The 27099-nt window shown below is 44.6% G+C and overlaps 1 protein-coding gene across 1 annotated transcript in view; it reads left to right on the top strand.

Moving 5' to 3' along the window:
- Positions 1 to 27099, top strand: part of bcr (BCR activator of RhoGEF and GTPase) — a 79836-nt gene that overhangs the window by 22162 nt on the left and 30575 nt on the right. Inside the window, exon 2 of the mRNA XM_053411387.1 lies at positions 23638 to 23822. Coding sequence (XP_053267362.1) covers positions 23638 to 23822 — 185 coding nt within the window. The remainder of the gene's footprint in view (positions 1 to 23637; positions 23823 to 27099) is intronic.

Raw genomic sequence — 27099 nt, 5'->3', positions numbered from 1 at the left:
TTCATATCTATCTATAGTAGGAGAAAGTGAAGAAGATGCTCGTCCATCTTTGTTTATACTGGTGCCGAGGGAATTTGCACTGTCATTCATCAAGATCCCTTCCAGACAAGGGAAGATAGACAACCCAGTAATTGTCCACAAGTAGATCCCTATGCCTAAGTCTACTGTCTCTCTTTTGTTTTGTTTGGACTCCGGGACAAGTGTCTGAAATGTATTTTGTAAATCTTTATGAGTCTGCCGCTGCTTGCTGCAGTACAGTGGTGAGTGAAAAGTTAGCATGACCCATAACCAGAGAAGCCACAGTTATGAGAATAACACCCAGACTGACAAATACCACACGGACACTTTGCCACTGCTTCGGTCAATCTCTTTTTATTTTCTTAAGTCAACACTCTGTTTAATTAGTGAACCGCAAGCATTTGTTTTAATGTCTCCGCTTTCAGATGGTTTTAAAGTGAAAAGCAGATTTGGTGCAGCGAATAACAACTCGCAAGCGTGACATCATTCTGAGGATTTAACGACTTTCATAGAGTATAACGTCCTCTGTCTTCTGAAGAAAGCTGACGACTCTAGAGTCTGGCCAGTGATGGAGCATTAATGTGGATATTTTTATAAGCCTGTTTATTTGAGGTGGAGGCTGGGCGACAGCAGAGATGCTACTGCTGCGTCTTTAAATCCAGCGCGTCTATAGTTTATATATATATATAGTTTTCTATATTTTGACACTAATGTCCCAGATGCTCCGATGGTCGGCACAAAGCTTATTCATGGATGTTGGGCTGGAACATGTGAGCCAGGGGACAACAAGGGCTGGGATGTTACATACTAACATGCGTGTGTGTGTCTGTGTGTGTGCATGACTTCATCTGTGTTCACTGGAATTAGAAGAAGTCCCTTTTCAAAATGTGTCATTCCAAGGCGTGGAACATCAGCTGACACAGAGGAAAAGAGGGCAAAGCCGATTTTTAAATAAACTCATCGGGTGAGTAATGAAGAAATGGCCATAAAAGGCTCGCAGCCATACGAGCGGCCGCCACAAGAACAAGTGCTCTGGAGTATTTTCAGGCTGGGACACACAACAAGAGCAGAGTTAATTTTGCTCTGGAGGCAAAGCCCTTTTTGAGCATATGTGAGGCATGTGCCCTTTTTAGTGATTCACATGAAACGAGCCTGGGTCCCATATGGCTGTTAAAGACAATCTGGATAATGCAGGTACTAATTTGGGTCTTAGTCACATCTGCTGGAGAGCGGCGGCGGCTCTTTTCATATTGCTCTCGATAGTTAGTTGCACTCTGACGTGCGCCTTCCAAAGTGCTGTTGTATGTGGGTTCAAGAGAACTGAAGTGGCCTCGTCTCAGAGAGAGAAACTCCAGCTGCGTATTTACCTAATCTTTATCTTAAGCCCTGCCTCCTCCATGTTAGCAGACGGGACATGGGCCAAGCTGAAAAGCCTAATTTTCTGTCATTTTAGTCACGTCTTAGGTTCAAGATTTCCTGTTTTTGACAAGATTGGCTTTATAAGTTGTTTGGTACTGACATTTTAAAGCGCATGTATCAGCAGGACCTCAATACTGCAGCTCCACACCTCGATCACCACGACACAAACGAAAACAAGAAATGATGGCACCCTTATCCTGGATATTTTGGCTTCATTCTTTTTTGTACCACTGGAGAAAGGGGAGTCAGGTCGTCCATCTTTATATACAGTCAATATGAGCTCAGACAACAACAGAGTGGACAAAGTTATACATTTTACAGTGTGTGTGTGTGTGTGTGTATGGTTGTGTTGGTGTGTGCACATGTATGATAAAAGAGACTTTGGGGGCCGCAGACAGGTTGTCAAGGCCCCCCCTGAAATCGCTGTGAGACCTGTGTGCCTGTGTTATTGATGACTTCAATTAGAGGCTGGATCACCCAGAGAAGAACGCTCACACTCTCACCCTGCCGCACCCGTTTATTATTCCTGCACACCATCTTTCTCTCTCTCACAGGGGTAACACCGCCCTCAGGTCACGCTCAGGCTGCACAGATAAATGCTAAATGTTGCTGAGGAGGCAGAAAACGACTGTGAGAAGAAATGTACACGATAAAAAGGGTTATCCTTTTACTTGTTACTGGTTTTGATTATTGACTACTGAATTGACTGTGTATCATTTTGCTGAAATAATTAGTTAAAATAACCGAGAAGAAAATCTAGGTTGTTTACAAATGTCCCCTTGTGCTCTTAACACATTTTATGGTACATTTTATAGATGAAACTATAAATATTAAAATCAAATCAATTAATCAAAACAATGATCAGTATATCGGCTGATACTGGAGAACGATCATCAGTTGCAGTTGATGACCACTTGCTGTTGTAAGATGGACCGAAGCCGCAGTGATTGTAGAGCTGGAGAAGGTTGACAGGGCACATCTGACATAGATTCAGAGATGCAGTGAGAGGTGAAGAAGAACTGAAGCACATGCTGCTTTCCCACGCCCCTCCCCTCTCTCTGCCGACACGCACATCTTCTCCTCCTCTTTCTCCCTCACAACCACACACACACACACACACACACACACACACCTACACACTCACATGGTTACGGGTGACTTGCAGATCATTGCGGTGTGCAGTTGCAGTATCACCGGTCTACTCACAGTGAAAAGTGGGTCACTGGAGGGTCTGGTCCCGTTTTTTTTTTTTCGGGAGCCATTATTCGTTCTCACTCGAGTGTGGCGAGGCCCCACCGTCCTTTGTCTCCCGTCTCAATGGATAATGGTCTCTCTCTCTCTCTCTCTCTCTCTCTCTCTCTCTGTGTGTCCGTCCTTGACCACTGGTTGACTCAGTATTGCCTCAGGCTCATTGCCAACGGCTCGCAGCTCCGTGCTAAAAGGTTACCTACTTTGGCCCGTGCATCTGAGGAGCGTGTGAGATGTTAGTGCACTGACAACAGTGTGTTAGATTGTGTGTGAGCCTATCGACTTACATGGGTTTATTTTCCAATTTGGCAGAGTTTTTGAGAGAATCTGCGGTTTTCACGATCAAGATGATCACCTCTGTTCCCTTCACAAGCATTGAACCTCTAAATTCTCAGTTTTCTAAACTGTTAAAAAGCAGGTAATTCCATTCTCTTTGAGGTTAGGTTGCAGTTACTGATGTGTTGTACTTGACAAATAATCAACATTTTCCAGAGTCAACAAAATGAGACATTATGTAAACAAGGCCTGAGGAAACAAGGCTGTGTGAGACTTTCAAGTTTTGGTGAATTTCTTTTAGTTTTGAAGGCATATTTTCTGAATTTACTTTGGGTATCAGGTTATTATTGTCCTTTTATCTATATTATTATTATTTACATTATTGTTAATATAATTATTTCTCCATTTAACTATTTGTTTTTTGTTGTTTAGCTCTTCATACTTTTGTAAGTTTTTATTATTATTAAAGTATGAATAATGGCAGAGTTCTCGTATTGAACATAATAAAGTGGCAACTGAATGCATAATAGAGCCATTTATCAAATGCAGCACTAATTTAGGTTACGTGTTAATTATGAAATATTGTCTTAAATGCATTAATTTAACTTAATGCAAAATCAAATGTTCTTCTCTGCTTTATAGTTAATGTCAGTAGAAACTGCGGCTGCACAGTAGTAACTGAACGTCATGTGTTGTCATGTTGCCAACTGTGTCAGGCTGGAACTGTGCAGATGTAATTGACGGATTCTGATTGATAACACTGATGCCTGTGTAGTGACCTGGTGGGATGAAAGCTGTCATGGCTCAGTGATTTGTTATACTTCTATCCCTCCTTCTTTCATTCCTGCTCTGGAGTGGTGGAGCAGTGGAAGTAGTTATAGCTGCTCTCTGAGACAGAAGTGTTACTCACAAAACCACGAGTATAAATACTGCATGTCCTTACACTTCTGTCACTAATTTGTGTTAACTGTTTCCAGGCGCACACAGCTGAGCGGCTGTTTTCCTACATACATCCTCACACAGCCCGTCTGACAAGTCTAATGACACACAAACACACACATCCTCTGCGCTCAGCGTCATTATGTGTGCGCGATGTGGGTCGGATACCTCCCCTCACACTCTGACATGTGTGTTTGTGTGAGTTTAAGGGGCCCTGGTCTCTGTGTCGCGCTGCTATCTCAACAGTAGCACCATGTTATCTGCTTCTGCTCATTGTCAGTGAGACAGCTCTCCTGCGGTGCCATAATAAGGTTGAACTAAAGGGGGTGTTTTTGTGGCTTCGGGCTCACAGACCTGCTCTCGGGTTGAATACTTAACTTCAAACTTGACACAAAACCCTTTTAGTTTTTTGGCTTCGTTTCATGAAATATTCATGTGGAGCAGAGACACAGAGTCTGTCTGGCTTTGTGCTCCTCTGCCTGTAGTCGTCTGCCTGAATCATTGTCCAGTTTGTTTCTGTGTAGTGGTGATTAAGGTGTGTGTCTGTGGTCTTTCTTGGTGTGTGTTTCTTGTCTTATCTCTATGAACAAATTCTACAAGTGAATATTCAGCATCTGAAGGCGAGGGACATGAAATTGAGGGTCGGAGGCCTTATTGTTTCCATTTTCTAGTTTGACCTATCACGTTTGAGCAGGCTGTGGTTGCCCGAAGGCAAACAGCCCGTGTGGAGAGTAAAATTCATTCGCAATCATCTTTTTAATATATCTACATTAATTTGTAGAAGGGTGTTAATACAAATGAGTCAAGAAACATTTAACTTGTGTGGACTCGTCAGACTTTAATCTTGGTTCTGAATATCCACTGTCATCACTGGAAAACCCTAAATTATTGGCGGTTGCCCCCAGAAGCAAATTCATCGACAGACGATGGCCGAAGGGCTCAGACTTTGCGCTTTGTTAAAAAACTTCTATCAATGCACATTGAACTATGATTAATAGTGTCGTAAAAACCTCATGAGGCAATTTATCCATGAATTAATTCCCTGTTACAGTATGATTTTGCAGAGGAAGCTCAGCCAGATTTATATCTTTAAATTAATAATGTTGATTGGTAGTGGAATATAACTAGTGTGTCTGTATAGATGGGGTTTTAATTTAACATTTGTCAATATTTAGGTAAATATTGTGTGTTTCACTATATCCTAAAAACATTGTCAGGACATTTATAGAGCCCTATCTGGTGGTTTACTGTAGATTATTCAGACTTGTAATAGATTATGTGGGAAATCTTTAAGACATTATGTAATAACAAGGGAAAATAAACACCAGACTCCAAATCTGATCCTTAAACTAAAACCAGACAAAGACAGAAATTTGACAAGAGCTTCATGAGACATGAAAATAATCATCCACACTTTAACATTTCAACACCTCTAGAGCAGACATCCTGTGTTTTTTTTGTGTGGTTGGAGTTGTGTTTCTTCTTCTGTCTGCCTTAATATGTTTGTGTGTAATATTAACTCAAACGATGTGTGTTGTGACTCATTGTGTCTGCTGAGGGTTTGTCTTTCTCGCCCCAGCAGAGGGTAACAATATGGTTTAGTCAGCCACAGATGGAAGCTGCTGTTTATTTTTTTAAAGGTCAAACTCCTGTTTTCTTTTTTCTATTTGCACCAGTTTGACGGTTATGATGGAAATACACAACGATACGAAGGTAATGCAGGACGCTGTGGCTTGGGAGGAAGAGTGGGCCGTCCACCAATCGGGAGATGTGTGGTTTCCGCGTGTTGGAGTGTTCTTGGGCATCGGTGTGCGAGTGTGTGGGTGTAGAAGATCTGCTGTGTGAACGTGACCTGTCGTGTAAAGCGCTTCGAGTGGTCGTTATATAAATCCACTCCATTTACCATTTGCATCGCATCACATGGAGCATATGTGAGAAATTTAGAACATCACACAATCGTCAGGAGAAAGAGGTAAAACCACAAAAGGCTGAAGGGCAATGGTAGGACTCCATCTTGGATCACATGGTTGCTTCAGGATTAGACATTAACTGTTCCGTTGACGTCTGATGCAGAAAACAGTGAAGAGTAAAAAGAAATTTCACGTAGGATTGACCTTTTTGTGCATTTGCATGTTCCTGCGTTGTGTAATCCCTTCCCTGTTTACCACACAGAGAGCCTCGTGTGTGTGGCTGTAAGTGATGGCATTTGATCATTTGAACAGAACAACAGCTTCGATGTCAGTTCGAATTTAACAACACATGTACCAAAATCGAACACGCATATAAACAGGGGTGTAACAGAAATACACATATGCGTTCTTGTTCCTTCCTCTCTCCATCAGTCAGACGCTCTGTTGGACACATTAGCGCAGCACATGACGCCCACAGGGGAATAGTTGTATTTTTGGCCCTGCAGAGTTGAGCTCGGGACCTTTGGGAGCCTTGTGCTTCAATTTGTTTTTGTTCTTATGAGGTCGCAGCTCCACCTCAAGCCAACTTGTAATTTGTTTAGATTTTGTTTTCAGACTCTTGCTCGACAGCGTCCATCCATCACTTGAGGGAGCTGTGACGGCCGGGTTAGGGGCAGGAAGGCCAAAATGTCAGAGTTGAGAAAAAGTCCAAACAAAAAGGAGCAGGTCCTGCGGTCATCACACCAGTTAATGTGCCTCTGTGCCCCTTGGAGATTGAAGTGTGAATTCTGCATCAGACAAAATAAATGAAGGATGAATCAGACTCAGATATTCTATTCTGTTCAGAATCGGACTGTACACGGATCCCACTGTATCACCACCCATCCATCCAGCCGTCTGTTCATCGCTCCATCATCCGTTCTCCTCGGTGTCCTCTCGCTCCACTGCTGCTGAACACAACACGAGACTGAGCCCGAGTCCAGCTCCTCTCTAATTAACATCTGGCTGAGCTCATCATAATGAGGTGATGCTGTGCTTGGGTTGCATAATGACTTTTCCATCATCATCATCATTATCATCCTCATCATCAACTCTCGCATTCACATACACAAACACAACAGACAAGCAGGGCTGTCAGAAAACTATACTTGATTTAGTTTAGTTCCTCCTCAGTCTGTCATGTACTTGCTCTCTCAGTTGACCTTTCTCACTCTGAGTTTTATCGTCTGTTCTTCTCTGATGTGCAGGGGAACCGATGGATTAGAAGTGATGAGAAGTTCTAGAGGAAAATGAAGGATATGTTCATCATCAACGTCAAAACTCTGATGATTGGATTAATGTGATCTGTGAGGAGAAGTACGACAGAGGTGTTATTTCACACAGCAGCCATTGCATTGGAATGTGATAAGATCGGCCAGACCACCTCCAGAGCAGCTCTGGTTCACATCACCAACGAGATCTCGGCCTGGTTCAGTCAGTGTGTTTATTTGAGTGAGAAATAATCTGATACGTTTATAGTGACATCTTGCTAAAATAGTGCAATAGATCCCAACTTCATGAATGTTGAAATTGACCTCACAGTTTGTGGTGTTGCAGGAAGTGTTTGGATTCCAGGGGAGCAAGACGATGGGTTTTCAGTTAAGAAGCAGCATTTTCAGTTTGTCCTACTGCGTTTTTGTTCTTCACTCCATGAGAATACACACACACACACACACACACACACACACACACACACACACACACACACACACACAGACTCACACAGAGAGTGGTGAGGCAGACTTGATTCATCATCAGATGCCTCCCAGGGATGATGACAAAATGACTCCTTTGTTCTTCCTCTCTATGTCTCTGTCTGTCTCCTTTTTTGGGTCATATGGAGTTTAATGTCTGTGTGTGTCGATGAGGAAGTTGGCATTTGAAATTGTCGGGCTGGTATAAAACATCTGGCCTGTGTTGGTGTGTGTGTGTGTGTGTGTGTGTGTGTGTGTGTGTGTGTGTGTGTGTGTGTGTGTGTGTGTGTGTGTGTGTGTGTGTGTGTGTGTGTGTGTGTGTGTGTGTGTGTGTGTGTGTGTGTGTGTGTGTGTGTGTGTGTGTGTGTGCGGCAAAGTGGCGCACACGTACGCATTAGACTTGATAGATCGCTGTCATGTGTCCTTGTGGCGCATATGAAGTCATGCTTGTGTGGGTAGGTGCGTGTTAGTCTCTGTGTGTGTGTGTGTGTGTCCCTCCCTTGCCGTGTCCTTGGTATGTAATAAGCATGTGGGACGGCAGCTCTTTGCACATCTGTTTGGTGGTGGGCAAGAAACCGTGCAGTGCTGCTGTGCACCATTTCCACCACCTGCTGTCCCACCCCCACATGATCTGCCCTCCCAGTCACTTTACACACACACACACACACACACACACACACACACACACACACACACACACACACACACACACACACACACACACACACACACACACACACACACACACACACACACACACACACACACACACGCATTCATCAAAAGAGGTTGTGTCCTCGCAGTTTGAGGAAATGAACACGCACATGTCAGAATGAGTACATGCTGTGCTTTCATTATGTTTCCCCTCACTGTATTTATATTTATATATATTTTTTTTTTGATTTACCAATCCAGGCTAGATATATGATTAACTAGCGTGGCAGAAATGTGATAGAGCACAGTTTCAATACTTTTGCAGCAGCTTATCATAAAGTGCTTGTTATTGCATTATTTGACTCGTTTGCTACATCAGAGCAAAACCAATATTATCTTTCTGATTTCCTGTAGGAATATGGAAGCTGTAAAAGTGCTTGTATTCCTTACCGATGCACTACGGTGAAGTGTCGACTTGTGGGCGTTCGCGCGGCTCGACAACCTGTCCACGCTCTCCCCTCCCTGCTCGCAGCGCGGCTCCTGTTACATAAGCAGGCTAACATTACCCTCGCTGGGCCGCTGTAAACCGGCACCTCAATATCTGTCATCGCCCCAGAGAAATGAAAGGAGAGTGGAGGCAGGGGAAAGTAATGAAATGATTAGCGGAGAGATATAAGAGAAGGGGAGGTGTGAGCGATGGAGATAGAGAGAAAGAATCAGAGGTGAAGATGGAGATTCAGCGAGGAAACGTGGCCTCCGTTCCTCCAGAGTATGATTCTTCTATTTAGAACTGTTATGACAGTTTTGAATGACAGTCGGCTGCCTTCTTGGCCACGTCTGTAGTTTTTTTCTCGTAGCCCTGATCGGGCTCCGTGAAAGGTCTCCTCTTGAATCTCTCAATTACCATCCAGCAGAGAAACACAGAAAAGGCATTAATCCTCCAATCTGTGTCTCGTGTGCGCACCAGGCCCATCGGAGTGTTTCCTTTCTAAACACATTCTTTTTTAACCCAAATTGAATATATCATTCCTCCCTCGAGGCGCCAGAGAAGAAAGACTCTAATTCACACTGCCTCCCTCACTGTCTCTCTCTTAGTAGTTAATGCTTGTGAGAAGCTGCTATCTCGTCTCATCTGTCTCCTCCCTGTTTTTCTCTCGCTAACTTTCTGTCAAACCACCTTTTCAGTGCTGCCTGTCGCTTTTTCTGTCTTTGCAATTTAGGACCCGACAGATTCGCAGTGATTTCTGTGGAGTTTTATTTATGTGGGCTCAAACTGCACGGTGCAAAGCTGTTCAAGCTGAAAATACTACAAAACTAACCCCTTAAAAAGATTTACTCTATACGTGGTGAAACGTCATTCTTCTCTTGTTTACTTTTACTCTCTCAGTGCAACTTTTCCGACATTTATCTGGATTACATACCACTACGAGGTCTGACTGTCAGCGTGGATGGGAAAAACTTTACGGGCGAGCAAATAATTAGGCATGCAGCAAATAGCGCATGTTATTAAAAGAAGTGTAAAGATTTGTTTGGTTAATTATGAATATCTGGCAAGACAAATTCGAATTTACGGACCCCCACAGTCTAGATTATTTGAATAATATAATGGGATATATACTGCTTTGACATATACGACCCAAGCCACCTCCATCAATGATATAATAAGATAAAGAGATAGGGTGGCCTGTGTGTCGCCTGAGGTGAAGCCCAGGACAAGAAGCCCAGAAAGGACCTGCTGCTGCTCATTAAGCTTATTACTGGGAGAGCGGCGTAATAAATTAGGACTCCAATTATCAAATCAACATTTTTACCCACACCTCTCATAAAGTTAAAGTTGACAGGGGGATATCTAGTCTATATCTTATGGGAAGTAGGCCCCTGGAACATTTGATGGATAAACAGTGAAATTAACTGATGGAGCAGTTGTTCCTGTCGTGCTTTTTTTCCCATTTAGATCTGAAAATGTGGTTAAGACGGATTTACTGCTGACAAGAGTAATTAATCTCTATTTTAAACATTTAAACGGATTGATTTATCTTCTTACTGATGTCTTGACTTAATGAAATGGAAGGAGAGTTGATGGTTGGATGGAAACTGATGCTCTTCTCGATTTTTTTGTAATCATGTTATTTTTATTTGAAGCTAAATGCATGTATGTAGGTACGTAGAGTAGCCTTTGCTTTGCTTAATCACACTGGCAGGAATGCAAACTGTGTTTTCCCAGGTGTCTATTTGTTTTCCTTTTTGAACGTATTACCTATGTGACTCTGTGTTTGTGTGTAGGTGTTAGGTATCAGTGTGACATTGGGTTGTTGTTATGAGTCCTGTCCTTGTGGCAGAGCCATAGAGGGCTGTGAGCTTGCACGTGTTTCCAGAGGGAAGCAGATAAAGGGCGCACACACACTCACTGGTCCACCCAGAGTTTCCTGTGTAGGTCTCTGCAAGACGAGGTCCTGTTGCCAAGGAGACCAGGCCCGGGCTGAACGCATCCAATAAATACCTGGGAGGATTTAGGAGTGGAAGTGGGGGGGCGGGGGGAGGTGGCTTGATTCAAACATCCCTGTTTATCATATCATAGTGAATCTAAGAAGAGATTAAACATAACATGAGGTAGGCCTGGCCCCCTACCTGACATTGTTGTGAACATGATATCTCAAGATCTCCTTCAGGGAATCCTCTCAAACTTGGTACCGACGTTCACTTGGATTCACGGATGAACTGTTTAGAATTTGCAGGTCAAAGGTCAGAGTCAGTGTGACCTCATGAACCCTTTTTTTAGTGGAGGCCTACAACTGCAGGGTGTTGATTGTACAGTATAAATTGTACAAATAGTTTTTCCTGGTTGACGATGCTGCAGAAAAGACAGGACAGAGATACAGCCACCCTTCAGGACAGTGGGGAGATCTAACATGGGATCCAATAACAATCTGGCTCCACATGACTAAGTCCCAGAGGAGGCTGTGGTGAGCTCAGCCCCATAACCTTCAAGAGACGGCAGCAGCCAGACAGCCAGAGGAATAGAGATAATTGAAATGACTGTCTGTCTGTGTAGGCACCGATTCTTTTCCTCTTTTTTCTTTTTCTAATCTGCCTAATTATTCAGTGTCCTCATTTTGCGAAGCGCGAGAGATTCATGTTCACATGGAGAGAGAGAGAGAAGCTGAGATTCTCCGAAAGGGTTTTGGACGTGCAGATAACTTCGATTATCTCACGAGTGTGTATTCAATCAGGCGCTGTGTGTGTGTGTGTGTGGGTGAGGCATATATAGTGTGTGTGTGGGTGTGTGTAGGTTTTAGAGTCATTATGGGAATATGTGAGTGGCGGGTCAGGTAATTGATGCTGGGACGCTTGAAACTGGCAGACAGTCAGACTGGCCCAGTGCCAGTGTAAAGAGGCAGGAGGAGGAGGAGGAGGAGGAGAAGATTAGTGAAGAGCAGATACAAGCCACAGAAATTCCATGGCAACTAGATCGGGTGAGATATGCATTAACAGGATTTTTTACCTCATGGTGGAATGTAGTCTCACATTTGTCTGTCCTCTTTTGTTGTCTGTTTTGAATGATGTGCGCTTATGTTAACATTCACGGGTCAAGAGCTGATCTGATTCATATCAATAAACACAGGACGAGGGAATGAGGGAACCAGGTATGATGAGCATAAACCAAATATCAGTGTCAATGTGATCAACCATTCATTAGATATTCACACTCATTCCTTCTGGTTGTATTTGTTGAGTAGCATGACTAAAAGCCTCTTCTGCATCGTGGCAGGTTTTACCTAATCAAAAGTGAAATGCTCTTCCTGTTGGCTGTGGGTAACCCAGGAAATTTCTCTCTACGGTCCGTTTAGTCCTGACTCGTGTCCCTCGGCCGGCTGCGGCACAAAGCAGCAGTTTATTGCCCCTGAGCAGTGCCGGGGCTCGTGTTTGACCAGAGATTAGGCCGGCTGTGGCCCTTTGTGCTCGCTCTGCTGTTTGTCGGTGATAAGCGCCGCTGCAGGCCGCGCTGATGTCTGCGCCGCGAGATGCCGGGAGAGGAGATGGAGTGAAGGTAAACTGAGCGTAGCCCTTTCTCATCACGTTGTTTTCAGGTCTCATACATAAACCATATATTATTAACTGAGGATTTTCCTAACGCTGCAAATTGCCACTGCGATTTAGTTCTAAATCAGTTACAGGAAAAGACAGAACAATCTCTTATGGGTTCAATTTAAAAAATGAACAGTCCCATTCTGAAACCACATTTAAATTCACGATTTGTATTTGGATCTGCATGAAATTGTAAATTTTTCCTAAGAATCCATGAATTATTCAACAAAAATGTCCCAAAATATCTTATCTCACAATGGTAAAGAAATTGAGGAATACAAAAATACTGAATCTGCCTGTACCAAAATTGAATAGGTTCTTGCCTGACCCACTTTTTATCCTTCTACTAAGTTTCATGGAAATCATGGAGTACTTTTTGCATAATCCTGCTAACAAGAAAACAAACACAGACAAAATCATAACCTCCTTGACAGAAGTGATACGATTTCATTGAGAAATCAATACAATATGTAAAATTCTCAGTTTGACTAATGACATCTCCTCCTCACGTGCAGTATGTACATGTAGTTTCCAACTGCCTAGTCATAATAATGATTGAGTGTCAAATGTATAAGAATCATTGGCTACATGACGCTAACTGCATTATTCTTATGGATCCAGAGTTTGGGAGACAGGTGTCAGACGCTCTGGTTTCTCAGAGACGAGCTCAGCAGCAGGAGCACAATATAACCTGTGTTACAGGAATCTGGGGATTGCACTAGAGGTGATGTAATGTGCCTCAGAGCCCTGAACACACATTCAGTGAATGTCAGGCGGCTGTGTGAAGGTTATGAAATGATTGAAGAACATCTGAGCCGTTTGCTCTCTACTCTCGCTGAGGATGTTGAAGCTCACGGTCCTGCACTGGAGAGAAAAAGGGCGGCACTTCACAGGTGTCTCGCGCTGGTGCTGCTTTTAGAAAACCACTTCTTACTGGAGATGTAACCACTGTTCCTCAGCCTCCAGCTGGCTGATGGTAGCTGCTGCGCTGCCAGACTGTGTTTCCATTATGCACGACTCTTGGAGCTCTGAGCCGCCTAAACGGCACATACCATAATCCCATAACTACACAAGTCAAACCACTGCACGTTATAGAAAGTGCTGCACAGAACCAACTCTGCATATGTAGAACCGCTTCTACTGCAGAATGAACAAATCATGTTTTAATTATATGGTCTTTAGTCAGATGCTCCGTAGGCTGGGAAATGTACAGAAAATTGGGTTTGCTTTTCACATGTGAAGAATGCAGCAGGAGATTGTTCAAGTCAGACGAGTTCACAACAACAGGAACTTTCAGGCGAGGGGGGGGGGGGGGGGGGGGGTTGGGCAGAGCAGCAGGAGGCAGGACATGACAGAAATTCCAACAGAGTCTCTTTACCCTCTTTACCCCTGTAACTTCAAACGTCTGTGTTGGCCCTTATTGCTAAAAGCTCTCGAATCTTGACGTCTTTATTGACATCTTTGTCAGCGTCTTCTACGTGCGTGCTCCTCCTCTTCACTCCTCTGAGTTATTGTTATTGTTCCATCATCATATCTGTGGGTGTGAATTTTCCGGACATTTAAATATAGGTCGTCTGTAGGAATAGTTTCAGAAAATGTCCACGGAGCAACTTACTCAGACATTTGCATTTTCCCACACAGCCCCTCTGGAGGTTTCCAGGAACCTGTGCAGACTTCTGTGCCTGTCTGCAAACAGCTGTAGTGGAACCAGTCGCTTTTTCTATACATGCTGTCACAGTTACCATCAAATTGACAGGAAACACTAATGATTGTTGTAGTAATTGTATTATTGCATGTGTGTGCAGTTCTGAAGATGATGAGGCACAAATAAAACTGAACAATAATCAATTTTGACCCAAAAGACTTGTCAATGGTGATTAGAACCCCTGCTGAACATGTGTCTGTCAGTCAGACGGATCATTTACCTTTTATTTGTGGCCTGTCATTGATCATCGCTCGATCCTTCATCTCTTTCAAATCTCACATCAGATCCAGGGGTTAAATGGGAAATAAGAAATCATTCAGTAAGTTTCAGTCCTTCTTTGAAAACTGTCGGTGTCGTTCACGGGCGAAGACAGAGATGGAACTTGAAGGACGGTTATCCTGATGTGAGACGTCCAGGCTTCAGGGTTAAATCAATATTGAGATGACATTTAGAAAGTGTAGTGCGTTTGAAATTAAAAGGGCACTATTTATAACAATGCTGCCATTAAGAAACGTATTAACTGGCTTTTAGTTTGGCCGTCTGGAGGCTCTCATGGAAAACAAACAATCCCCAGCCGGGGGAGAACCGCCCCCTTCAAGTCATATTCCTGCATCATAATCCTCCTCCGCAGCTCACGCCCACATTCAATCGCTCCCACAGAACTATTTTAATTTTGATTTAAAGACCTGCCCATATCGTTTTTGCAGCTGATGAGTTGTTTCAAGCCACGTCGTGATTTTAAGAGCTGATAATATAAGGAGAGGTATGTGTTGTCAATATCCTTTAAGAGCCGGTATGCATTTCTTTAGCCAGTGGTTTTTATTGATTGAAGCAGCAATACTGTTTGGTAATTGGATTTCAGCTCCCCTGCTCCAGGCGGATACACAATGCACACACACACACACAGACACACAGTAACACCACACAACCTTTGCCTCCTCCAGTTCACTCCTCCAATGCGTTAACCTCCGACCTCTGACCTCTGCCCCGCCCGCAGCCCGGACCGCCTCCAGCCACAGACACATGAAAACACTTCCCACCTGTGATTGGGTGTTAGCATGCTGTTGAACTGTTCAGTGTATTTTGTTTGTCATTTTATTAGGATGGAAATGTCGGTCCGATGAATCGTCCATCACTTTGGGTCAGACTCAAATGTCTCAGCAACTAAAACTGACAACTACTATTGCTCAAATCAAATGGCCTCGCACCCAAATACCTCTCGGGCTTATTGACCTGGTTCATGCCCTCTTGACTGTGTCAGCGGAGGGAGCAGTGCTGGTTACTCCCGGGTCTCACCTCGTAGCCGAGCCTTTGCTGTCAGCGCACCCACATTATGGAATTCCTTTTCTCTAGCTTTGTCTAACTCCCTTTTCACAACTACTCTTTTTGCTGAAGGATTCACAAATGGCCTTGGTTTGTTCACACATTCTAAGCTTATTCTACAAAATAATAAATTCTTCCCTTTTGTTTGAAAGTTGTCATCGTGATTGTTTACTGTGGCGACCAGATTTTCAATCTCCAAAATATAACGGCACCCGGAAAGTTTATAACTCAACCAAGGTTAACGCCAAGAAAGTGGAATGAAGTAGTCCTGAATCTGCCTGTTTATCTGGATGCACTAGATAATGGGTTCTTCTTCGGGTCACGCTCCACATCTGCACACAATCAGACAAACAAATTGCAATGAAAGCAAAACCTCCTTGGTGGAAAAATAGGACTTTACGACATTATTCAAAATGTTCCTGTTCAGACTTCAGACTTGGGCCTGAGAGATGTTAACACATGCAATACTCCCAAGTTTAACTTCAAGTGATCCGCAGATAAATGATGAATGCATCTCTGTCGGCTACATTTGTTCTATTTATACAGAGCACGTTAGATCATTTAAAACCCACACATTACTGGTGATGGGCCTCTGAGTGTGTTGCCGTTATAACCATGGAGATCTAAGTGCCAGGCAGCGTCGGTGTGGATGAATTAATGAGGCTGCCCAGAAACACACCCGATGGTTGCGGTGCTCCAGGCGCATTAAAGAGAATGTCAGAGGGCTGCGGGTTCGGCTCTCAAGATTTACCGCTGCGGTGAGATCGCTGACCGACTCCTATGAGAGGCCGGCAGACGGCTGCAGCAGAGGGAGGAGATGCTGAGGAAAGATAGTGTCCAGAAGATAAGAGAAGGAAACAAAGCTTCCGTGCACAATTTGAGAGGAACACAGTCTCCACTGAACACCATCCATCCCTCCTCCACTCTAAAATTCCATCAGTCTTATCGTTTGCTGACTTTTAACAACGTAAAAGCCGAGTATCCTTTCCATTTTTTTTTTTTGCATTTCCATCTTCGCCTGTAGAAACCGCCGTCTAATGAGTGTCGGCCATGTTCCAGAGCGGAGCTGGTAATTTAGCATGCTGTATTATTAATCAGAGTCTCCGTGTGATTTTGCAGCAATTTGAACGCTTATTTCCCCCCATAATGCTTCAGGGGTCTGAGTAATGAGTCTCCTTCCTAATGACTTTAGCAGTTGATGGTGAAGACAGGACAGGCGCTTATGGAATCAAAGGTTTTTGTCTGGCAGGATGAGGGCACAGTGGCGTGTTGTGTGTGTGTGTGTGTGTGTGTGTGTGTCCACATGCTCAACACACACTCTTGATCAAAAGAAGCAGAGAGAATGTGGAAGCCGTAGAGTGAGATCTAGAAAGCGGTGGGTACAGAGGGGGATGTAAAACACACACCACCCAGGGAAGCTCACACAGCATAAGGCTGCTCGTCATCCTGTCTGACAGACTTTGTGACCGTCCGTGTGATCGGTTGTGTAATCAACTCCTCGTCCACGTCTTCATTTCTGCTGTAATTACGCTTAAAGTCTGTGTGTGAATCAGTTCCCTCTGTATACATCCGCTACCTGCCTGTCAGCTTTCATCTTTACCTCCGTCTCTTTTCATCTGTTTTTCCTTTTTACCAGACCGTCTGTCTTCCCGTGTTTTCCTTGTCTCCCACGTTTGAACGCTTCCCCACATTTTAAACCTAAAGTATGTGACAGTGATGCCGTGTCCGCTGGCTGAAAACTCCTGGAAACTTATCAGCATAAGACTCAAGCAACAAAGAAGTGAAACGCACTGAAATCAGTAGTTAAACAACTGATCAGTCAGTTGACAGGAAGTTGATTGACATCGATCTAGATTGATTCCTCCTCGGGTCTAGCTAATGTCAGGATATGTTGCTTTTCTCTGTGTTAGATAGTTTCAAACTGAACACTGAATAGCATTAATATAGCAACAGTACCCTGCAAGTATTTTCAACATATATAAGTAAAGACAGGATGGGGATCTTTGCTCAGAACTACTTTATCAAAGCCCTAAAACAATGCAGATCCATTGTCAATTATAGAATTAGAACACGTTGAATCCAAACACTGTTGTGAGAAAATCCACATGCTGTGTGATTGTAGCACCCGAGACGTTCACTTGATTTCTCTCTAAGCAGCATATGATGCAGCCGACGGCTCTGCTGCAGCTCAGCCTAACTCATCACAGCAGGCGGCCTGGCTGTCACATCACATACTTGTTTATTATTCCATTGACAGATATTTATGACACGGAGAAACGTAGACAAACAGTTTGCATCTGTTCCCGTGGGCCGTTTAGGAAAACTCACCAAACCGTGCAACCAAGACAATAGCTCGTATCACGAGTGTGGGCATGGTGGAGCCACATGGTAAACACAGCAGCTCTGCAGGTACACATGTACACGTCCCCCTGATCGCCTCGCTGTTCCCTCCTCCTCCCATAGTGTGATTTCAGGCTGCGCTCCTTCCTGTCTCGCTTCTCTTTATCTCATCCCTCCATCCTTGAACAAAGAGATTACATCACTGCAGGGGGCGCTATTTTCTTCTTTTCTTTTTAAAGGAACAGTATCTTTAATTTGGCGTTCATCCCAGCTTTATAACTGAAACCCGCTGCTGCTGGTGGTGGTGGTGGTGGTGCTGGGTCGAATCCACAGAGAGTAGCTTTGCTGAGGCTGAGAGATTACCTCCAGGAAACAAATTGGTTTATTATCATTTCTCAGCTCCAGTATTTTAATAATGCCAGGAAGTGGGAACAGGGAGTTTACCGGCAGATGGACGTCAGGCCTCTGTGATTGCTGGTTTGATCAGTAAAAGGAATTTGTGATTAATGGATTGCATTTGAAAAGGGAGATGATGAAAGTTAGTGTCATCATGCACGATGGTGTGTGTGTGTGTGGTCCATTTGGCTCTCAAATGCTGCAAAGACACATACAAATTAATTGATCAAATAAAACTAGAAGAGAGCATATAACTCATCTCACCGTTTTAAAAGCAGATTAATTAATTTCCGATTGCAATTTTAATTGGGTTCCTCCTCGGGCCATGTCCCACCCCTCCATGAAATTCCATGGAAATTGGTTCAGAAGCTTTTGCGTAATCCTGCGAGCTCTCAAACAAACGCAGATGAAAACATAATCAACAAACGTCAGGGGACATATTTACCTCTGCAAGTGATTTGTGTGGCTAAACGAACACTTAGTTACATGAAGTCCAAGGCTTCATCTTCAGCAGTTGTGTGAAGAACACCTTCAGGATTAATCTAAATCTCGTGAGAAGCATTTAGCTTTCGGATCTAGCGACACAGAATGGCTTCCGGGAGGGATGCACCACTGTGACCGCAAAGTAAAAGCCGAGCATCCATCTACTGGATCTGTCTCGGCAGTCTGAGACACGTCTGAGAGGGTGACAGCAGCCGCCCCTTCCTGATTTAAAATTGCAGATATGGAGGAATTTAAGAATAGCACCAACCCGTTCTCTATGTGGCGCTGCCTCCGCCCCTCTAATGACAAGATGGCGACATTTATCAAATTAACTGCTGTCAAGTGCCTGCACGGTCGCTGGAGGATTATGGGAGGAAAGGCTGCGTTGAAGTTCATTCGACGGCATGTCTGTCCCCCCCCCCCCACCCCCAGCGATGCAGCGGCTGAGGCATCACTTTAATTTCAGGAGCTTTTTCCACTTTCACTTGCCTGCCAGCCCCCCCGCCCCCTGTCCTCTGTGCTAAATTGTCTCTAGATTGGATATTTAGGGGATGGGGGGAACTCAGGGGATGCTCTCTCTTTCTATTCTTCCCCTTGCAGCGACTCTCACCCCACTTCCCCCTCTCCATCCTGGTTTACACTTACAGTAACACACTGCATATAAATATGACGCCATTTATTCGGAGGCCAGAAAAAATAAAGATTGCAGCATTATTCAAAGGAGAGGGCTCCAGCTTCTTTATCTGCACTATCCAGATTTGGCCTCTTCAGTACGATTAGCCCTCTCAAATCCACTGTGCCCCACTAGCCGACTGTATGTGAGACAGATTTATGGAGGGGGGGCTGGAGGAAGCCATTAAAAGGCACCGTTTCGATCTCTGATTACTTTCTCCTCTCTCTACAAATAGCTGGATTAAGAAAGAGGGCTCTGTTGTAGCGTAACATTAGCATCCTATGGGGCTGGGTGGGGCTTTAAGGTAGAGGTGTGTGTGTGTGTGTGTGTGTGTGTGTGTGTGTGTGTGTGTGTGTGTGTGTGTGTGTGTGTGTGTGTGTGTGTGTGTGTGTGTGTGTGTGTGTGTGTGTGTGTGTGTGTGTGTGTGTGTGTGTGTGTGTGTGTGTGTGTGTGTGTGTGTGTGTGTGTGTGTGTGTGTGTGTGTGTGTGCGCTAGAGGTTGGGTTATATTGGCAGTGTTAGGATGACAGGCCTCCACCCAGAGTCCAATAAAGGCGTCAGCAGCCGGGGCAGATTTACGGCGGCCATGCTGAGTGGAGAGCATGATGGGGGATGGAGCGGCAGCGGGCTCACTATCGAGGATATCTTACGCCTCCTTAGAGAGTCTCTCTCGCTCCCTCTCTCTCTCTCTAATTTCAGAGCTCTAATTCTGTCGCATTGTCTCTATTATCTCTCTCTTCATTGTAATTTATGATTTTCTTTCTCATTGTCGACATTTTTCATAATTATTTCCGACTTAAATGTGAAATATTTTTTTATCCCTGGTTTATATATATATTTGTTAACTCCTCCTTTCCTTCAGCACCACACAAAGCGATTCAGAGCTGTAGGAAACAGTTGTTTCCTTTGTCTGTTTTCCACCGAGCTCTTTATCTCAACTAAACTCAGACGAGCTGTGTTGAATGGCCTCTTACAAACGGTACAAAGACTGAAGTGTAAAAACATTTTAGTTGTCACATCTGAAATGCAGAAAAGGTCTGAACCAAGGTTCATGTCTTTGTTATGTTGTTAGGGAGCAGATTTAAGACTTGCCTTTTACCTTCCCTATACTCGACATTGATTGGTTTATTGACCGGTGGGCGTCTGATGTGGCTATTGTGTTTAGGCTTTTTTAAATTACTGCATAAAGAATGTTGTCTGTCAATAGAGAAATCGAATGAAGTAGTTTACATCATCTTGGGCCGTTGATCCCAGGCTCCTTTCACATTATGTGTCTGTCTGACCCAAACAAAGCAGATGTGAAAGATCCCTCAGAGTAGTCAGCAGACAGGCATGGTGGCTGTTCCCTGAGCTCCCAGTCTTTATACTGGGCGAAGCAAACATTTGCACTGGTCCAGCTTGTCAACAAAGAGTATTTTGCTTGTTGAATATTGTCGCAAACAATACTTGAAACCTTGTGTATTCTGTTAAGTGGGACATCCCGTCAACAGATGAGTGTCACATGACACCCTGGCAGCCACACTCTACCCCGGCCTGTGATATTGTTTTGGAAAGACCCGTGTGTTGCCCTGGCAGCATCATGAGCACCAGCTTTTCCCGGTGTGATTGTAATGGTTCCACCTGCAGCAGGAAAACAACGACCTGTCCCCTCCCAAACGCTGTTTCCATGTAACCACTTCACAGCACTGTGCGTGTGTGTGTGTGTGTCTCTCGTATGTATTCATGAGGAAGAGGAAGATGCTGATGTGTGAGCTGCATGACGATGAGGAGGACGAGGCCACAAATCAACGAGCGAGCAGGGGCGTTCAAAGAGAGAATGTGAGAGACAGACAGAGAGAGAGAGGCGATGTTAGAAGCGGCGTCTGGGCCGAGATGGGGTCAGACGTGGACACACTGAAGCTCAGTGTTTGACGACCACAGGCTATAGTGACCCATTAACTTAACCTGTGAAGCTCAGCCCCTCCCCCACTGGAAACGGCTGGTCATGCACACACTCCTCCTCAATATTGGCCTACATCCATAAAGTAATAGAATGGTTCAAAGATAAAGATGAGCACAATAGCAGGCAGGTCTATTTGCAGGTCACACCAGTTATTGTGTATTATTATTTTTTATTAATCCCTAATTTGTTCATTCATTTGTTTTCTCTTGTTTTATTTGTAAAAAGCAGACACACACCAAAGCAGACACACACCGAAGCTTTTTCAGCTTCTGGCTTTTGTGTGTTTTTGTTCCGTGGAGACATCAGTTCCCCAGAAGACTCTCGGTTTAGTCAGAGTCGGAGCTGTGGTCATTCATTTGGCATTTCACGCAGCCTCAGTTTATCTGCAGTTTATCATTATTATTCATGACTGTGGTTTTTTAGGCTTAGAACTGTGCCCCCCCCCTCTCAACCAGAAGACCATTGCGTACTGAAAATTATTGTTTGGATGTTCAATATTTTTGTCCTAAAGGCTGTGTGTGGGCTTTAAAGGAATCTTACACACACACACACACACACACATCTCCAGTGTGTTTGTGGTGACAGCATTTTTCCAATGCAGGGTGGTACGACGATTAGAGCAAGTCCTGTAGTTCTTGAATGAATCTTTGGAGGAGTTTTTAAACATGAGCTTGAGAGGGTGCATTCCCTTATGGAGGTGGGTTCAGGAATAGAAATAAAAAAAGGAAAAAGAAAAACACACGCCTGGATGGCACCCACTCGTTTCCCACTTGTGTTTTTTCACATCGATTCCCTGGATCCTTAATAGATCATACATGTGACAAATGTGTTTTATTTTGTAAGCATGTTGCAACAAGCTATATAAGTATTAGATATGGTAAATAAGTTCTACTCTCCGGGATCTAGGATGCAACAAAGAAAAGACTTGATAAACAAAAGTGTTAATATTAACACAAGGGTCTGGAAATACCCCAAAATGTCAACATATGTGCAAAATAACAGCAGCGTCACATGCTATGAATAAAAATGAATGGAGAATGTGTAGTACTCTACTCAGTTTGGTTTGCTGCAAGGTTTGGCATTGAGGGAGGACATTGTTTACACACACACACACACACACACACACAAACACAGACACACACACATGAAGAGAGCCCATGTTGGTCTTTGCCAGGCAGTTTGCCAATGGTCGGCGCGGGCACAGTGGGCAGCTCCCACCCACAGGCAGCAGCGAGTACACGGAGCAAGCGGTGGGTGGGCTGAAGGTCAGACGGGGCCCGGACACACTGGCATTGTTCTCAATCTCTCTCTCTCTCTCTCTCTCTCTCTCTCTCTCTCTCTCTCTCTCTCTCTCTCTCTCTCTCTCTCTCTCTCTCTCTCTCTCTCTCTCTCTCTCTCTCTCTCTCCCCCTTACCCCCTGATCTTTCACTTTAGGAGCATATGTCTGTGTGTGTGTGTGTGATGGTGTCAACCAAATATGAATGAATGGATTTATGGATGCAATAGAGGCAGAAGAGATCCAGAACTGAAGGAGATGTCAGCTGAGCGTGTTTTAAAGTAAACTGGTGTGAACTGGACAGCACTGGATGGTGTGTGTGTCTGTTTGTGTTCATCTCTGGCATGTTATTGGTCTGAGTCAGCACCGAGGAGGCCCGGCTCTCGTCTCTGTTGAATGTTGACGTGGGGGGAGATGAGCAGAAAGCTCTTCTGTGACGTGCAGAGATGTGTGATGTCTTCCCCTCAGCTGTTGCACACCAGATTCCCAGAACCGCTGACTGCACGCCCTCCTCCCGGTAGCTGAACTGTCCTACTCGTCATGTTTATTGGAAGTCACTGGTTGAACTTTGAACAAAATCGATTCTATCTGTTTCTCTCCACCTCACGTTTTAATGAGCAGCCCTTGTAATCATAGCCGAGACCCCTCTGTGACAGGAGAGCTGCTGTTTCCCCACAGACACCGGGCCTGTCGCAGAAGCAGGTCAGAGTGCGGTTTGCCGAAAATTTCCCCAGAGGTGCTGCACTCGGATCTCAAATTATTCGAACCTTGACCCAGTTTGTTGTCGGGCCTTTTCAAGTGCTCCCTCTCTTGTTGAGCGTTGTGTGAGTTTTTTTTTTGCAGATGCAGGGGGGAAACTCATTTGGTGTGCCCCAGTTTCCAGAGCTGCTTTAATTAGCCAAATTAATTCTGCAACACGTGACAAACTTCTGTGCATGCAGCCTTACTGTGATCCTGCCCAGCGGTGCATCAGGATGTCAGGTTAAATCAGAATAAACTTAACACGAGCAAAAAATATGCAACTATGCTCAGCGTCACAAAATATCTCACCTTTGTTAAAACTGAGTGCAGAACAGAAAGCTTCATAATAAGTATGAATTTGGTGATTTGAAAGTTGAGTAAAGTCTAAATGAGTAAACTGAACTTATTACAGTTGCTGTATATCGATGTCAGGGTACATCGACACTAACTGATGGTTTCTTCCTCTCTTCTCACAGATGGTCACTTCACCGGGACCCCCCCCTCATACGGTTACGATGCAGACCGCGCCGAGGAGCAGCGGCGGCACCACGACATCCTGCCGTACATCGATGACTCGCCGTCGTCTTCGCCGCACCTCAGCTCCAAGAGCCGCAGCAGCCGGGACACCCTCTCCTCGGGGTCGCTGGAGTCCTCCAAATCGGTCTGTATGCCATCCCACCGTCCAATGTCTCATGTCAGTGTCGGAAAGATGAAGCAAATCAGCTATTAAACCTGTGAACGACTTAAAATCAATATATTGTTTTCTTACTGTCCCTAAATAATAATATAATATGATATATTTCACATTTCTGTGGCTGGTATCACTATTCACTGGCTTATACGTTGACCTCAATACAGTCCAGGAAGTATGCTAATCTATTCTTACAGCAATCCTACGCCACCCGAGGCTGTCAATTGATGAGAAATCAAATCTGCCATTAAAGAGGATTGATAAAGCACAATTTCTCCCGCCTTTATAACCTCAGAACCAGTCGTCCGGGGAAGAAACTCATCCCCTGTAAGAGTCTGGCTTTTTCTCATCCAGGGTATTAGGCAGAATTACCTATCACCTCCATCACCCCCGTCACTGCCTTCATCCTCTTACCCTCCTTCCTTCCCTCTCTCTTGTCTGCGGAGGGAAAGCGGTGATCTATGACGTCTGGCACACATACGCACGGCTGCACACACACACACATACAAACACACGCACACACACACACACACACACAACCCCAGAGTCAGCAAAGATGAGAATGGTTGTGAATGCTACAGCCAGGATCTATTTCACGCTACATACACGTATATGTATTATTTATACGTATGTATCCATCCATCCATTTAGGTCCGCTAACCCTAACCCTAGGCAAGATAGAATGGTGTTCCAGATTTCCCTGTCCCCAGCCTCGATTTCCAGCTCCTCCTGGGGGATCCTAAAGCGTTCCCAGTCCAGATGGGATATGTAGTCCCTCCAGTGAGTTCTGGGTCTACCCCTGGGTCTTCTTCCACCTGGGTGTACCGAGCAAAATTCCAAAACTCGTCCTGATAACACGCCTGATCTATCTCACTTTGCCTCCAAATCTCCTTGCTCTACTTCTACGGCTGAGCTCAGGCACCCATTTCAGCTGCTTGTATTCATGCTCTCGTTCTGTAGGTCACCACCAAGAGCTCACAGCACAGCCCCCTCTCCACCACACCTTACCTATTTTTTTTTTTTTAATAAATCAGCCATATTTCTTTTTTATTTCTACAATTTCCCAGCTGCCAATCATCGTTGACTCATTATTTTCTGCCCCATAGACGTGTTTGCAGGTAGCTGCTGAGCGTGCTCCAGCCATATGTTGGATTAGAATGGAGGGGTATCATGGGAGAATGTAATAAGCTAATACTGATCCTCTCCACTGTGCCCTTGGTGGAAGTAATCGCATCAGTGGTCACGAAGCGGTATCAGTTACTCAGCCCCCTCGGTCGCTGCTCTCTGTCTGAGCAGGAGAGCCAGCCAGCGCCTGTCAATCTGATGGATGGCTCGCATCTGCCAATAAACGATGAATCACTTGACTGCACCCTGACCTTTGACCTGTGAGCTCGGGAACTCTCACTGATTTTAATTTCTTTGCATGCATGTAAACACACACACACACAGGACGTCATTTCTGCCTGAGTTTGCACAACCAGTTTCTTGTCATGTGTTCATGCTTTTTTGTCAGAGCAGGATGATGGATTTGTTGAAGAGGATTTGTTGAGTAAACTCATGTTCAGAGGCAGAAACCTTGTGCAAACGTCGGGCAGGAGGTTGTGTATGTGTGTATGTGTGTTTGTGTGTCTGTGTGTGTGTTTGTTAAGGGTTGACGGAAGCAGTGCCGGACGATCCCAACAATGAATTCATCAGTGAATTCTCCAGGCAGCTAGACAGGCTTTCGATAACTGCCAAGAAAATGGAGTTACCGTCGTCCTTGATCTGCCCTTGGCCAGCCCCCTCATCCAAGAGCGTCCCAGTCTGCCGCTCTAATTGATGAGTCAGAGGCCAGACGGACTCTGATTGGCTTAGAAGGAGCTGACGGTTCTATGACGTCACTTTGATGAGTCATCACCATCAGAGGGACTGCTGCTGATCTAATTTTCCTCAGCGGATCGTGTTCTCTCATAATAATCCGACTCCTTCCTGCACTGGGGGGGGGGGGGGGGGGGGGGGTTGGGTGGGGTGGGGGGGGTCAGTGATTGGAAGTCAGCTACTGACGTGTGACGACTGTGCTGTGATGTGTTATTTTTTAACAATCTGTCAAACACACTGACCACATCTTTCACCAACACACACTTTTTTTTAATCATAGTACAGTTTGAGACGTATGGTACTTGAAGGCCACTCAAGGACAACCAGAGACTGCTCTATTTTTATCATCACCAAGTAGAAGAAGAGGAGAGAGTGTTGTGTTTTAGTGTGAAACTGTTTCTATAGTTCAGACTTTCACAACCAATGGCAGGAAGTAGAGACGAAATTAAAGGTTAGAAATAGAAGCAGAAGCGATTCGCAGGATTGCTTTTGGATTTGGCCTCGGATGATGTAATGTTGGAACAATGTTCATTTCACTGGTAATAAAACTAAAAAAGATTTTACAGTGGGAATGCTATCAAGGAAGTGAACCGGATCAGTCATTTTCTCCATTCAATTGGAAAGTCTTCTTTTCTATGCACTTTCCTAAAAGACAGTAGTGAATACAACAGAAAAGCCCTAACCCCCCACATCCATATGATTCCCTTACCCCCCCCCCCCCCCCCCCTTCCAAAATCGCACATTAAGGCCACATCCAGAGGGAGGCAATTTCCTTTTCTACTAAGTCAGCACTAAACGTCCATCTGACCAACTTCACCGGATTAGGAGGCTCAGTGAGATGAAAATCTGCCTCGTTGTAATCTATCACGTCTGTAATGAAGCTTCGGTGCTTGCACAGCATGCTGTCTTATAATTAAAAGCGTGGCGTGATGCAGCATCGCAGGCAATCCTATATGTGGAGCACCTCGGCAGGCACGGCTCCGTCAACATGCAAGAATCAAACACCCGGAGGAAACCTGGTTTTCTCCTCTAGCACAGGATCATTCTGAAAAAGGCTCCTTTACAGTCGTGCGGAGATGGGAAGCGATCTCGTTAGATATTTCACAAAGCGACGGGGGGGCAGAGCAGGCGGCTAAACAGATTAGATTTCACAAACTGAACATTTAAAAGGGTTAATAAAGTGTGGAACAAGCTCACTTCCATCCCCTCCAACCTGAGAGGAGGAAGAAGAGAAGGAGATGGAGAATAATGTTGTTATTCTATCTCTGCCTCCTGAGCAACAACGGCAGGCTGTTCCAATAAACACTGTTTGTATTGATCCCCGTGAACCTCCTGGAAACATCATCCGCGCATAAACAAATCAGAAGCAAATCGGATACACTAAACTGTG

Source organism: Pleuronectes platessa, chromosome 19 (genome assembly GCF_947347685.1).
Source record: "Pleuronectes platessa chromosome 19, fPlePla1.1, whole genome shotgun sequence".
Classification (NCBI taxonomy): Eukaryota; Metazoa; Chordata; class Actinopteri; order Pleuronectiformes; family Pleuronectidae; genus Pleuronectes; species Pleuronectes platessa.
The sequence above is the reverse complement of the archived record's forward strand: the minus strand, read 5'-3'. Positions and strand labels throughout refer to the sequence as shown.